Raw genomic sequence first — 15,551 nt, 5'->3', positions numbered from 1 at the left:
ATTTTCTTAAACAGCTCAGTGGTTGTATGTCAAGAAATATCAGGAAATATCTTAACAACCACACAATAATTATCTATCTAGAGGGGTTTTTATTTAACTGAGTTGCGGTGTACTGCTACAGTTCTGCTTATGTCAGTTGATATACTAATGTGAGTAGAACTTATTTAGTGAGTGCAAATCTCTTCTTGAAAATCAGTTTCACGTTAACACTTCAAAATTTTTTGATGGATGTGCCATCAACTTTAACTTTAAAAATTACATTTTTCTTTTAGTTAATTAAACAGAGCTGCTCATGAACAAAATTTGTTTTAAGTACGAATGAAGGAGGTAACCGTTACTTGCTTTGGACTTGGAAAAATATCTGAGATGTTAATCTTGGTTTAGTTTCCGTTAGTTGAGGTCATACTTTGAACATATTAAAAATGTCTGCAATTTTTATCTGAGGCTGCTGAGTCTGAGTGCCTAGAACATCTAATTTTCTCCGTATTTTTAACGTATATTGACAAGCAAAACAAGTATCTTTATTTTTTGTCTAGAATTCCAATTGCTCATAAGTCATGATGAACCAAATACAAGTATTGTGCAGTAGGCTCTTTTTAAACATCCTCTTTCCTGCTCTTATGTGACTTTTTTGACAATACCAGAGGTCCTTTTATGTAAAATCCTAGCTTACGTGCTGATCCTTTGTGATTGCCTTTTATTCCTTTTCAACAAAGGGACACCAGGTGCTGGGCACACAGATAAACTTGGCCGACTGAAGGAACTTTGTGAGCAGTATAATATGTGGCTCCATGTAGAAGGGTATGAAACTTGAAATTTATTTCTGTGTAACGATATTCATTAAAAACTCTGACTAATGGATAGCACATAATTTTACAGCTAACTAGCTAGTAGAGGGCCATTGGACCATGTTTATTTTTGCCATATTAAGCATTTTATATGGTTATAATTTTGTCACTGTATGAGATTCAGATTTTTTTTTTTTTAACATATACAGGAATAATTAATTGGAGTGGTTATTTCAGCATAGGTTAGCGGTTACTTTTACTCAGATGGTAATCTTATCTACCCTTGCTTTGAAGAGTTTGGAATAAGAATAAAAAGACATTATAGGACAAGTCAGGGGAGACATTATATGGTGATTATTGAGAATGAGAAAGGACAATGAAATAAGCATGGAAGAAATGACACTTTAATGAAGGTTGTCAGGAAGACTGCTGCAAGTGCAGTGTGCAACATAACTGGGGGGAGGATTAAACCAAGAGGAAGAGAAATTCCAAGAACTTAAACAATGTTAATGAAGACTCCATTGCTCTACTACTGCATCGGTAATGAATAACATACAAACCAAAATTACCTCCCTTTACACATCAACATAAAATATTTAAACTGAAGATTAAAATGCTGTCTCTTAATACATATTTAATATGTGCTAAAACCACTTTATTTTTCTAGTGTGAATTTGGCAACTTTGGCTTTGGGTTACGTCTCCTCTTCTGTACTGGTATGTTTTACTAGCTCTAAAATCTCAATGCGCTCTAGATTTTAAGGTCATGAGCTAATCAAAATATATATGGCTTATATTCTGCTTATTGTAATAAAATTCAGGCTGCTACAAAGTGTGACAGCATGACTCTTACTCTGGGTTCCTGGCTGGGTCTCCCAGCTGTACCTGCAGTGACGCTCTACAGACATGAGGATCCATCTTTGGTATGTTTAAATTCTCAGTCATTGTTCTCAGGATCTTGAGACTTTAATTTTCTTTGTGCTGTAGTGTCTTGTTCTGCATAAGCATCTATATTATGATTTGTAAAAGCTCCCCTATTTAAGCTGTGACATATTCCATAAGCTGGCAAAAATGGAATAATTGGAGAGGTTAATAGTGGTTTGTTTATTGTTTATTTTCCTCTTTAGTCCTTAGCAGCTGGCCTGACATCGAGTCAGCCTGTGGAGAAGCTCCGTGCCCTGCCACTGTGGCTCTCCTTGCAGTACCTGGGCCACGATGGGATTGTGGAGAGGATAAAGCATGCCTCACAACTAGTAAGCAACAGCTGGTTGGCACATTGTTTATGGATACTTTGCTTCTTTGAGTATGAGTTGGAGACTGTTCTTAAGAATCCTCACTATCTGATTTAACAGTTTGAGACTCCAAGCAGAAAGAAAGTTCAGATAGCAACTACAGTACAAGCAATATCCAGATGGCTATCACAGAACACCATTTTACTTATAAATGGTGTTATTACAGCTCTTAATACATCTTTTTGATTATTGTGATGCACTGTAGAAGAATCAACTAAAATACTGTAGTTTTTGACAAAATGCCACAGTGGTTCATATTGTGTTACAAACAAATTATTAAAGCAGAGTAAAGTGTTTGAGGGAAGGATGTGCTTTTACTATTAGATTGTGTATTTTATTAGGGTTTTTTAATGATAAATACTTAATCCTTGTTCTTTCTAAACAGTGAAGTAACGTAATCATTTCTTTTTTTTGTCACTTCGCTGTTTCAACTATTTTGCTTGAAAGCTCTTCAGAGAAAGACTTTCTTATTTTCCTACTCTACTTGGCATTGTATCGATATAAGTAATACTAAGTTATGAATGCCTGACAAAAAGGACTTCAAAACATTTCTTCGGATACAGTGGCAAGTGCATTGTTTTTGAAGTTGAGTCCTTACCCTAGTAAAAATTAAAGTCCAATATAATGTGTTAGTTTAAAAATGCATTGTTTATATGCAAAACATTTTTTCCTTAAAGGTACAGCACTTACAAAAATTACAAAGAAGGGCAAAATGAAATGGAGTGTTTCTGTAACGGTTAGTGAAGACGCTATTGGCATGAAAGACCCGAAAGAGTGATGAAGTATCGTTAGTCATTAAGATTTCATAGCATCTAAGATTGATCTTAGCTTTGATCTTAGCTTTTATAATAGTATATTAAGTCTTAAACCACAATGTAAGAATGTCTTTTCTAATGAAAATAATTTAGAAAGCCATCATAACCAGTTGCTATGGTAGCTTTGAGAAAATGAACTGTTCTGCTATACACTGTGTCAATGGAGTTGTAATATCTGTGGAACTTTGTCAACAAATACACCGAGACTTTATTTTAATGAAAATTGCTTTGTAGTCAGTGTTTTACTGAAAACAGAACATATTTTTCCATTATATTCTAAATTTACAGTTCAGAACTGGATGAATCTCTGATGCATTGTAGGGGTTTGTTCAGAAATAGAAATTATGGCATTGACTATTTGATGCTTTTCAGAATAATTTTCAACTTCTAAAACCGTATGTTTGTCTCTTTCTTTTGTTTGCCTTCTGCTGTGGTCTTTTAGAGTCAAAGGTTGCTGGAAAACTTGAAAAACCTGGATTTCATTAAAACTTCGGTACAGTCTGCATTTAATACTTTAGTTGTATAGCTTAGTCTTTGCTTGTTAAATGATAAGAATAACTTTGATTAAAAATTATTTAAAAATATTACTTAAATCATAGCCATTGTTTTCAAGATGCTTGGTATCTTTCTAATTAAGTTCTGGTGTTCAGTGACATCGTGTGGCTTGGTTGTGTGTGACCTCTGGATTGTATTTGTTCCATTGGTGTGTACTCATGCAGTCAGTGGAGCTAACAGGACAACATCCTGAAATTGTTTCCAGAGTTGATTTCATTCCATTTAAAACATGGATTTGTTCAGTAATACATTTATGAAACCAGTTTCCATAAACCTCTCTAATATATTAGAGGGTCTCTAATATGGGGCCTACAGGAGAGCTGGGGAAGAACTTTTTACTAGGGCATGTAGTGATAGGACGAGGGGGAATGGCTTTAAACTGGAAGAGGGCAGGTTCAGATTAAACATTAGGAAGAAATTTTCCACTTTGAGGGTGGTAAGGCACTGGAACAGGTTGCCCAGAGAGGTTGTTGATTCCCCATCCCTGGAGGTGTTCAAGGCCAGGCTGGACGTGGTCTTGGGCAACCTGGTCTAGTGGGAGGTGTCCCTGCCTATGGCAGGGGAGTTGGAACTTGATGATCTTCAAGGTCCTTTCTAACCTAAACCATTCTATGATTCTATGATATTCTGGCTGCATCTTACCCTGCTGTTGGGATGATATTGTGAACCCTGTGAAAGCGTACGCAAAAATTATCCTGGCTGAGGTTTTTACACCATAAATAGTTTAAGAAATTACATCTAATGTATTCATTCCAAATTTGGTTTCTCTGAGATGTGTTCAACAGGAGTTGGTGGCTTTACTCCCCCTCCCCCCCAATTTTAACTGAACTTGATGTATAGAAAATACATTTAGCTTAGTTTTCTGGGGCAATAGATAATTCATGGTTCATTCTGATTGACAACAACCATTTTTGTAAAAATTGTTTTTCCAAGAGTATTAATGGCCTTGGGAGTAGCACTTCCCCCTTCTACTTAAATAAATCTTGTGATTTTAGGGTTGTGAAATGTAGCCTTACATTGCCTCCAGAAGTTGCCCAGTCCATTTCTCCTATCCCCAAAGCTGGATGAATTCTAATCTTGGTATTCCTGCTGGAACTTTCTTGATGTTCTCCAATGATTCTGGAGCAATTTCCAAGAGAACTTTTAAAATGTTAATATCTGAAAATACTTCAAGCTAATAAACTATTTAATACAATATATTTGCTAATGAACATGCTTAGGTTTCTTGCTTTGTAGTGCCCAAATGTTAATTATGCATACCTTAAATCAATACAATTCTTTTTTAACTGAATAATGATTTACTTTCCTGTGTTTACAGATATGTTTACACTCTTAGAGTTAAGTTCTAATACTGAGATAGTATGAACATTGTTACTGCTGTCAGAACAAAATGATCTGCTTTGCTCAGCAGTCTAAGGAATGATACGCAGTGTTAAATCTTAAAAAAAAAAAAAATATGTGAAAATATATCTAATTTTTTTTTTTAAGGTTGAAGATGAACTGAGTTCACCAGTGGTGGTTTTCAAGTTCTTCCGGGAATATTCAAACAGAGGTATGTGATTTGTTTGAAAGCAAAACCAAAAAACTCTCTTTACAGTTTTTTAAACTACTAATTTGTAAAATGAATTTGATGAGGTAAATGTTACGTAGTGCACTTCTCTTGTGTAACATGCTTTTAAAAAGGTTGTGAATGCTGGTGGTGATCTAGTGATAGAATCCATACATGTGATAGCTTCTTTTTTTAGATAGACTGCAGTGTTTCAAATTTTCATAACAAGTCATTTTCTGCCTTCTTAAGTGAGGAGAGATTTGCATATGATTTTGATCTTGAGAGCAGATGATGTAAGTCTCTGGTAAGCTGCAAGCTGTGCTTGAGTGTACTGATGGGGGAAGATCTTCCTTGGCTTTGTTCAAGCTGTCTCTTCCTTTTAAATTTAGTGGCTAGTTGTAAGAACCATGTTTCTCTGTTTTACTGATTAAAACTGCTGCAACAGCAAGTGTAAAAATAGCATAACACTTCAGGAACAGCTCTGGAAATACTGTCACGGCTATACAGTACCCATGCCACATGGCTCTGAGCAGAACATCCTTGCTTAGATGTGCTCTCCAAGAGAGAGGATTTTTGTCCTGCTAGTTATAGGAGGCTGTTGTTGTGCTGGTTGTACGTGCACACTCTGAAGGTGGGGACATGTCCAGCTGGGATGAGGCAAAAGACTGCTAGAAGACTTTGTAGTTTTGTTACAAGTGTAGATTTAAATCATCTGTGGATTTTTTGTGTTGGGCACGGGGTAGAATTGGTTTTGGTTCTAATCTAATTAGCGGTTGCACTCGCAAAGTAAACCTATTGATCCAGGTCCAGTGACTTGGTGGATTGCTTTCTACGTTAATGCATTTATTTGAAAAGCTTTACTAGGGAGGAGTCACCCACCTGAATTAGAAGGGTGTGAGATGTTTGGCCACTTCTGTATGTTGTATGAGTGTAATGGACTCTTAAATCCTTAGTATTATTTTTGTGTGGTTTAAAACAGAAAGTAATCATTAAAATCAGATTTAAAAAGTAGCTGAATGCATCAAACTAAATATTGCAGCCTGCTGTGAAAGAATTTTGCTTTGTTTAAAACATTGGATTTATTTCTCAACAGAAATTTGAACCTCAAAACCAAGAGAAGCATTTTATTCATTGTTTTTAAAACAAGTATATTCAACGCTCTGTTTTACTTCTAGTATTTGTTATGTTCAATGTACCTTTAAAAAAAAAATCCTTGTTAGTTTGCTTGAGGTCCAGTACATTGTGTAGATGTGTTACATTACCTAGGAAGTGTAGTTGTCTTTTATCTAAATTTTAGGTTGCCTTTTGTTTGATTAAGTAAATAAAAATCCGCTTCTTTGATTCTTATATCTTTGGATTCAGATCAAACCTCACATGCTGCACAGGCCTCAACTATTCAGCACCCCATAATAAGCAACGAAAGACACATTTATGACACTTTCAATCAGTGGGTAAGAATGGATGCTTTTTCTCTTGAAGGAAAAAGAAGTGGCAATGGAATGCTTCTGGAGGGGTTCATCAGTAATTATAAAACCTTTGGTAGAGTAGCTTGATAGTTATTCTTGATCTGATATCCTTTGCAAAGCTAGTGGGCATTTTGGATTTAAAAGGCGAATTTGCTCTGAAACAAAGTTGCTTTCACATTTCTGATTATTTTACATGTAATTATTACTGGAGTTATTACTGCATCTTAAGCTGTTGGTAGTGGATTTTGTTTCTTGGTCTTGTGGGAATATGTGAAAACTTTAAAACTCTTTAATCGGCTAGATACTTCATGGACAATGTCTGTGTATTCATGAATAGGCAGTCTTTCTTTTCCAGATCTTAAGAGAATTAATTCTAAAAGCCTGTGCTTTGAGAGCTGAGCGCATAACTATTTTGGATTAATTGCATAGTAATCATAGCATACTTAATGACAGTGACAATTTTGCAGAAACTTCTGACACTTGTAGCTTATCCTGAATTTTCATGATTTTAAGTATATGTCCAACTTTGTCATATCACGGGCAAGCTAAAGTATTTTGTTACAAGAAGTGATTATGAGAAATACAGAAAAATGTTTAGCATGTGGTTCTCCTTAACTGTGGGAAGCATCTAGCCTGAGTCGGCGGCTGCAGGAGGTCATGCTCCCTGCGTTTCTGTAACTGTGCCTTGTCCCTTCAGCTAGGAGAGCAGTTGGCACAGCTCGTTCCTGCCAGTGGAGTTGATGTGGTAGAACTGGAAGATGAAGGCACATGTGTGCGTTTTAGCCCACTAATGACTTCTGCAGGTAATGTTCACTTAATTCAGCTGCTTGTGAAAACTGGGATTTGCTATAGAATTGTAGAACAATCTCCTGGTGTAAAAGCAGATATGTTCAAGAAACTCTTTAGTATATTCTCCTATGGTGAGGATTTTCTGATAAACAAAACAAAACAATCTTGGCTTTCTCATTCTGCTGTGCCTCAGCAATGGGGGCATTAGTGGTAGCTTAGCTGTTGCGAGTGACATTGCCTCACTACCTCTGCAGAGAAAGACTTCTACTGATCATTTTTAAATTCATTAGGCAAAGCAAGGGGAGAAGCTATTTGTTTCTAGCAGTTATAAAAGAAATATGAAGGATAAATCATCCCTACCTTTTCTTCTCTCGGCTGCTTAACAAAAGATGCTTGACCTTTCTACACAGGTGTTTCAACACTGAATGGTGCTTGTGTTCAAAATACAGCTACTTAACTAGGATAATTATTTACTAAACCTCTATGTTTTTCTATAATTGGGGGGGGGGATAAAAATCTGTTCTGGAAAGTGTCTTAAATTTCGTGTTTAAGTTAGCACTGTCTACATACTTTGTTTAGACTCGGCAGATGCACAGAGCAACTTGCAGGGGCTGCGAGTGATGCATGGTATCTCCTTTTAGCTTGGGCAGGGGAGTGGCTGAGGCTATCAAAGCACCTGATGCAAGAGGATCTTGGTGTACACAGAAAAGTAGATCTTGGAATAAAATTAGTAGGTGATGCTGTGGTGGGTGGTTGGTTGGTTTTGTTTTGTGTTAAAGTGGCATGGAAGCTACCTCATGATCTGTTTGGTTATAGGAAGGGAAATTTTTCTGATGCTAGCTACTGGTGTAATGAAAAAGGGTATTGTCCTTATTAGGTTGTAACATCGGAAAATCCTTTTTAATAGCTTATTTTTTATGAAATCTTAGCTCTCTCCATTTTGATTTATCAGTGGATAGATAATTGAAGAAAACCCACTGTTGGATAGATCCAGATATTTCAATACTATCTATAAATTGTATTTATGATTGACTTAGAGTGGCTTCTTTACAGATTACTTAATTCAGATACGTGTGTGATGTCCGTTCACTTCTGTTGCACACTAACACATCAGCTCTTTAGTTTTAGGAACTGAAATACAAGATGTTGATCAGTTAGTAGACTGCTTAAAAATGAAGATACCAGTATTGACAAGTACACTGCAACTGAGAGAGGAATTTGAGCAAGAAGTGAGAAGAACAGTAGGCCTGTTGTATATTGAAGATCTCAGCTGGCCAGGATTAGGTGTTGTAAGGTAAATTTTTCAGTATTTTCTTCATTATATGTTTGAATAGACTGTGCATTAACAGAAAGGAATATGTGATCTCTTTAGTGGTGATTTGTGTGTGTTGTTTGCTGATTAGTATCTGGTTTTGCACCCAGTTGAAACTTTTGAGTACTTTTTAAAAAATTACTTTCCTAACGTTGCTTACTTTGAGATATTTTTTTTTTAAGAAAAGCTGAAGAGCTGTTTTAGCAAAATTAGGGCAACAGTTATAATATTGGAGGCAGTGTGTGGACCATTAGATGGATATGTAATATGCAAGTGCATCCTACTGTATAACTTAGTGAATACCACTATAGATAAAAATCTAATATACTGAATAAAATCTTTCAAATGTCTGTTCTGATCCTCTGATAGTGTCTGGTGCGAAGGATTCTGTATAGTCAAACCAGTTGAAGTATAATCAATACATTACCTAGAAATCTGTTGTGTTCAGTTACGCTTGCAGCAGCAATCTCCTCCCACTCCAAAATCACTGATGACAAAGACGGATAAACTTGTTGATCTAAGCTGTAATGTTTTGAGATTTTTGGTTTATAAAATACAGAAATTTGTAGAGACACGCTAAACGTCTATTTTTGTATGTACTGATAAGTGAAATTACTGTCTTCTGGCTTGGTTTGAAGATACAACTACCACAGCGATGGGAAGAATGATGACAAACAAGAAAAAGAACTAGAAAAAATCAATACAGAACTTCTGAAAAAATTAAATGAACTGGAGTCGGATCTCACTTTTTCTTTGGGTAACTGCACTATTTAAAAAACTTCACACTAATAGTCATTTTACTGGCTGTGTTATAATGGTTCAGTAGGGCATCGATACATGCTACTTCATTACACTGCTACTTATAGGGTTATTGTAGAAATAGTACCTGTAACTTTGTTTCCCCCTCGCCCCTGTTTCAGTTGGTACATGTTCTGCAGGGTGATGAAGGTGCACTGCCCTCAGAAATACTTGTGAAAACTGACTCATGAGCAACTAGACCAAGAAGGGTTTCCTGGTCAGAAAGAGTAACGGCTGCAGTGCTCCTCTGTGAACCGAGCCTTCTCAGTTAGCGAAGAGCAGATCTCAGTCCAAACCCGCTGACCAGTCCACTGCTTTCTGTGGCTAGATTAAAAGCTTCAGATGACTTTCATGATAACTAGCAGCACTTTCACATTTACATGTTGCCAGGTTATAGCTGAAATAATATTAATTTGCTTACTCAGAACTCTGATCTTTATCTAGTCAGATTTCAAAAATTAAGTGCCCTAGAACTGTAGAACCAAGTAACATGACAGAAAGTAACAAGTTTGAAGCGTACTCAGCGCTGATATTTATTATACAACTCCTTGGCTGTATAAAATATCACTGTTTTTTTTTTGTTTCCTCTTTTTAAACACCTGCAGGGCTCAGCTTTTTTAATCTGCATAATTTATACCTGTGCGGATACTGCCCTTAATTACTGCAGTGTGTCTGTGTGTGTATTAGGATTTCCAGATTCGCAAGCACGAGTGTTGTGCCTGTTGTGAGAATGCATTTTTGTACATCACAAAGACTTGATTCTCCCTGTGCTCACAGGTCCCGAATTTGGAGGGCAGAAGAACTGTGTTTATATTGGCATGGTAACTGAGGACCTGGACGTGTCAGAGCTGGTTGAAACTATTGCAGCAACAGGCAGAGAAATTGAAGAAAATTCAAGAGTATGTATTAATAAATCACAGAGCATTTCAGCACCTTTTTTTCCCCGTCCATATTGGCTTCAGGACGTGGTTTTGTTCTTTGTGAAAGTAAAAATTGTACTTGCCTGCAACAAACTGTATTAATTACTGTGGAAGTAATTATCTGTGTCCACATAAGGAGAACTTTTGTTACAGGATTATGATAGTCTGAGGATGTCCTGATGTCATTAGTTCTAATGAAAAACTTTGGCAGTACCAAAATAGGCTCATTTTATCACTAAAATTTAAGCTGTCGAAAAACCCCAAACCCCCAAATAAAAATCAAAAAGGAAGGTGAGGGCTGATTGTGAGCTGGTGTTTCTCATCACTAGATGTGGTGGGACTGTGATTTTTTTATATACCAGCTTTAAGAGAAGACTATGACCTAAAGTGTGTGAAAAATTGTAAATTGGTGGCTTAAAAATGGAAATTACAAATTACCTATTGAAGTAATAAAGCTGATGATGCAGCTCCTTTTTGTAAAAGCATTTACCTAGTTAGAGTTCTCCAGATGTTCTCTAAAGTAGAATTCCTAAATTACCCGCGCATCAGAAATGAATCTGTCCTTTCATTCCTCCAGTGCTGGGCATTTAATTTCCTCACCTAAAAAATAAATACAACTTCAGAAATCCTTTGCCTGTTTCTGCCAGTGGGAATATATTGATTTTGGGAATGAAACTTCTTCTAGCAGTGTTTTCTGGAGACTTTCTGCCCACTCTTGACTCCCTATGCTGCTTTGAGGGCAAGAAGAAAGGTAGTTTGTCTGTTGAGTACCTTCATTTTTTTTAACTGTTGTAGTTGAGAGATTAGGAACCAAGTGTCAGAAAAAAGGGCCACTCTGATCCGGAAGCTTCTAGAGAGGAACAGAGTAGCGGAGGACTCAGAAAGGTGCAGTCCTTTTAACCAGCTACAATAAATCTGTGGTACTGAAAGGATCTTCCACCATTTGATCCAAAACTGAGAAGCAGAACCAATTTGTGAGAATGACACTTGCATCATTTAGATAAGTGAAGTTTGGTATAAGATGGAAGCTTTTAGGAAAAAAAAAAAACTGCTCCAGTATCAGCAAGCCCTTAGGACAGAGATTAAGTACACTAAAAGGCAGAACCAAAATTTAGGACAAACATCTTGACTGGGGACCAGAAAACACAAGTGGTTCTTCCTTGTACTCTAAATGCAATTCCATTGTGCTCCCTTTCGTAGTCGGTATGGTGGGGCATTTAGCTTGCTGTGGCGGTCAGTTCCTGGCTTGCCTCTCCCCAGGGAAAAGGAGCACCTTCCTATTTTTCCTTTGTTTTTACTAACTGACAGTAACCCAAATTTTTGGCATTTTGGGGGAAGTGCCTGTTATCTAGGCCTTGTGCAATATTAACACCCATATAAAGTTATGGAAATTGGCATTTGTCTTGCACAAGACAAAATTGTGACTGGTTTTTGGATTTGTTCATTTTACTGCCCCTCTAGCTCTCCCCCTAAGCTGCTTGTCCTTTGCAGTATAAAACATCACTGATGCTGGCACAGGATGCCACAGGGAACAGACTGGCAGTCATACATTAAATTTGAAAATGAAAGTTGATCCTCAACTGACACATACCTGGTTAGACTTACTGTGAGGCTGGTTGAAGTCTTGGGTACTCCTGGAAACCAAAATGTACTCCATAAACCTAAAAATTCTTCCCAGTCAGATTCAGCATCTGATGAACACTTATGTGCTAAGCAGATCTCTGAAGAATTTGGGTCACAGGCTCATTTCTAAGTAAAAGAAAAATATATACCATTCCTGTTTAAAATGACATTTTGTCCTCTGGGTATATCTTTTAAAAAAAAACCGCAGTCAGCCTGTACATTCTTTAATTTACAGTCGTAATGAAATAGTGATTGTCAAATACTGTCTTAAATTAGAAAAATATCTGACTACCATGTTAACATCCTCAAAACCTGAACTAAAAAGACGATTTCAAGTCCAACTAATGTATATAATAATATAATTTCTGGTTTTATTAGCTGTTGGAAAACATGACTGAAGTTGTTAGAAAAGGGATACAGGAAGCACAACTTCAGCTTCAGAAAGCAAATGAAGAACGACTTCTGGAAGAGGTAAGGCTATAAACTTTAGTTGTCTAGGTGACTTGAAATCACTTGTCACCACATAGGTAGCTTGCTCACCGGCCAATGTTTGGTTATGTACTTTGCAGGGAGTGCTACGACAAATACCTGTAGTAGGCTCTGTGCTGAACTGGTTTTCTCCATTCCAAGCCTCACCAAAGGGAAGAACATTTAACTTAACAGCAGGTAGGTCTCAGTGCATCTGCAGCCGTGTTATGCTGTCGTTAGAACGGTTTCCAATTTTATACTAAAATTGCAACACACTTTCTTGTGCTGATTTGATTGAGAGTGACATAATCCACCCGCAGAATGCAAAGGAACATGCTCCTCACTATTTTTCTAACACCCAATAAGACAGACTTATAGCCTCACTTGTACAGTTTACACTTTGTTCTTGCATGTTGAGTCACATTAAAAAAGTTGTATTAGGCATTGGCATTTATTAACAGAGGAATAATTTCTGTGACTTTTGGCTACATATACTGCAAGAGTTTGGTGTTTATGCTGTGTTTCTGAATATGTAAGCTAGCAGGGTAGCTCAACTCTTTAGAATGTTGCTTGCCCCAAGTATGTGCATGTGTATCCTCTGGAGTGTGCTTGCAAAGTGGCACTCAGATGTTCCACTGTGCTACTGGAATTTCATGTCTGAAATCCTGGTTTGAGATATCATCTGGCTATTGCCACACTGATGAAGTACAAGTTTGCATAGTAAACAGTGCAGTGGCTGACAAGGACAGGCTGAAACTAGCTGGGGACTAGCATGAACCTGGCTTTGTGGGAGACAGTAATTAATAGAATATTACAATGTAAAAGACTATTATTTTACTCATATATTTGTAATGCATGTCCAGTGATATGAAAAGGACCATCTATAGCTTTTACCTCATTAAGACTGATGTACTAACATAATGCTTTCTGAAATTACAAATTTTCACTGTAAAAATTGTGGTAGAATCTTAAGAATATTCCTGAACTCAGCAAAGAGTCTGTTGGACCTAGAACAATAGCCCAGCTGTCTGTGCATGTCTGTAAGCAGCGTGGAAGGTTCTTACAGCAGAGAACAGCAAGGTTTCCTTGGGAATACTTAACCGCCTCATAGCTAGAACCCCCTTCCAAATGCACTGGGGATATGTCCAGTGTCCAGTGGAGAAGGGGAAAAGGACTATGGGATGTAGCAGCGTTGTGAAGTGAGTGTGAGGGGAAACTATTCATCTTTGTGAGTCTCAGCACTTATGTACCCGAGTACTCAGAAATGGATTACCATCAAGTGGCAGTTTCAACTCAACCTAGCACATGCGGTTTCAGAAATCGGCATTAAAAATAAGATTGTTACATACCTTATAAATACAAATGAACAGAAAACTTGTCTAGTTTGTGCTATATTCAACTTGACACTTTTTTTTTTTAACCTGCAGGTTCTCTAGAATCCACAGAATCTACATACGTATCAAAAGCCCAAGGCACAGGCACTACTCCACCACCCACTCCTTCCTCCAGCCTTGCAAAGCAAAGACTTCCTGGTAAGTTTCTATGTCTTAGTCCTATTTCTAAAACTTGCTAAAACATCCTGCCATATGAGTTGCATGACACAGGAAGAGCCACGTGATTTTCCATCTTTCATAATATCTGGAACTAGAGCTCATCTTCTAGTGCCTGAAAGTCTACCTTAAAAACCTGAATTTAAACATGGCACGTAACACCAGCCCCATCTGTTTTCTCCCCAAGAATTCTTCCTGGGTCTACAGGAAGTTGTTATCCCATTAACTGACAACTGTCCATGAAGTCTGGAATCTGCCTCTGGAATATTATGCGATTATTGAATTTTAAAAATTGGCAGCTAAACAAGCCAAAAGCTTTATTTGAAATAAAAGCATAAATAATATATAATCATGTATTTGAGCAACTGCGTTTCTGTTGCTATCTAATATTTTGTGGACAAAGTCATTCTAAGGTGAAGATCTATTAAATTTATAGCATGTTCTGTATCGTTGTATTGGTAATTAATGTTGATTTGACTGGCAGGAAAACCATAGTTTTAACTCCCCTTTTGAGGTGGTTGGCTTCCAGCCTCCAATTTTCAGTGGAAGTTTTTACCCTAGAATGACTTCACTCTGCATATAGGCAGTTTGTTTTTCAGCTGCATTTGAACAGTCTCTGTGTACACAGGATAAAATAACAGGTGCTACTGCCTTGCATACCTATCTGTAACTGCAAGAAAGTATGTCTATGTTTAGGGCACAAGTTAGCACCCAAACACAACTGCAAATAAATAGATTTTAAAATTCAGATACTTTCTTTGAAACGTAAGGTCTGCATGCCACATTTTGTATTCGCTGCCTTCATTGGTACTGCATTTGTCAAACACTTCACAGGTCAGAAAATCTTTAAAAGGTCTTTAAGAAGTTCTGATGCATTCAGTGAGACCAGTTCAGTCAGCCACTGTGAGGACCTGGAGAAGATGGATCAGAGACCCCCGACTCAGTCCCCCGGCCAAGAGCAAGGACCTTTGGAGACAGAAAAAACAGAGGAGCGGAAGGAGGTGGCACAGCCAACAAAGACAGACACAGAGGACACTCAAGGTGACAGATCGCCACATGACTGCACGAAGGTAGAGGAACAAGAAAGTCAAAGATAAAATCCAGGCTGTGGATTTCAGACTTTGCAGAGGAAGCCCGTGCCCTGGGAGGCAGGGTATTTATTAATGATGCATTTAAAATGTGAACAGTGCCACACACTAGTACAGTAATAACTACTGTAACTTATTAACTGGGATTTTGCACAAATATAAATTCCCCCCATGGGACAGAGATTTGTCTTACCATACCCTTGTTACAGTTGCTTTAATCCTCTACATGTCAGTGTCACCAAAGTACTAGTGAAATTTATTAAGCACTCATAAACACTTGTAAAAACAATTGGCAGTTTGCCTTCCTGTAGGAATGTAGGCATGAGAGTAGTTGCTAACTAACCAAATCAGCCATACACAAGATTAACAACACAGATGCACCTAATAATTGTTAAATGATCTTCTTTTACGTTAATACACTTCAAAAAAAAATAATCAACTGCCAATTGTTCACCTTTTTACTATTGAAAATTCAGTTCTGCCTCTCCTGCAAAACACCTACTGAAGTCACACTAGCTCTGTTTTGCTTCCTTTTTTAC

General features: G+C 37.3%; 1 protein-coding gene across 1 annotated transcript in view; it reads left to right on the top strand.

The window, feature by feature from the left end:
• The window catches only part of PDXDC1 (pyridoxal dependent decarboxylase domain containing 1), a 31,134-nt gene extending 16,098 nt beyond the window's left edge, over positions 1 to 15,036 (top strand). Inside the window, exons 9-23 of the mRNA XM_082490620.1 lie at positions 717 to 801; positions 1,456 to 1,504; positions 1,609 to 1,710; positions 1,915 to 2,040; positions 3,337 to 3,387; positions 4,938 to 5,001; positions 6,361 to 6,449; positions 7,162 to 7,267; positions 8,376 to 8,547; positions 9,204 to 9,322; positions 10,141 to 10,262; positions 12,285 to 12,377; positions 12,476 to 12,572; positions 13,802 to 13,906; positions 14,759 to 15,036. Of these exons, the coding sequence (XP_082346746.1) occupies positions 717 to 801; positions 1,456 to 1,504; positions 1,609 to 1,710; positions 1,915 to 2,040; positions 3,337 to 3,387; positions 4,938 to 5,001; positions 6,361 to 6,449; positions 7,162 to 7,267; positions 8,376 to 8,547; positions 9,204 to 9,322; positions 10,141 to 10,262; positions 12,285 to 12,377; positions 12,476 to 12,572; positions 13,802 to 13,906; positions 14,759 to 15,021 (1,643 nt within the window). The 3' untranslated portion in view covers positions 15,022 to 15,036. The remainder of the gene's footprint in view (positions 1 to 716; positions 802 to 1,455; positions 1,505 to 1,608; positions 1,711 to 1,914; positions 2,041 to 3,336; positions 3,388 to 4,937; positions 5,002 to 6,360; positions 6,450 to 7,161; positions 7,268 to 8,375; positions 8,548 to 9,203; positions 9,323 to 10,140; positions 10,263 to 12,284; positions 12,378 to 12,475; positions 12,573 to 13,801; positions 13,907 to 14,758) is intronic.
• Positions 15,037 to 15,551: the final 515 nt, after the last annotated feature.

Source organism: Vanellus vanellus (genome assembly GCF_965231255.1).
Source record: "Vanellus vanellus genome assembly, chromosome: 14".
NCBI classification, from domain to species: Eukaryota; Metazoa; Chordata; class Aves; order Charadriiformes; family Charadriidae; genus Vanellus; species Vanellus vanellus.
The sequence above is the reverse complement of the archived record's forward strand: the minus strand, read 5'-3'. Positions and strand labels throughout refer to the sequence as shown.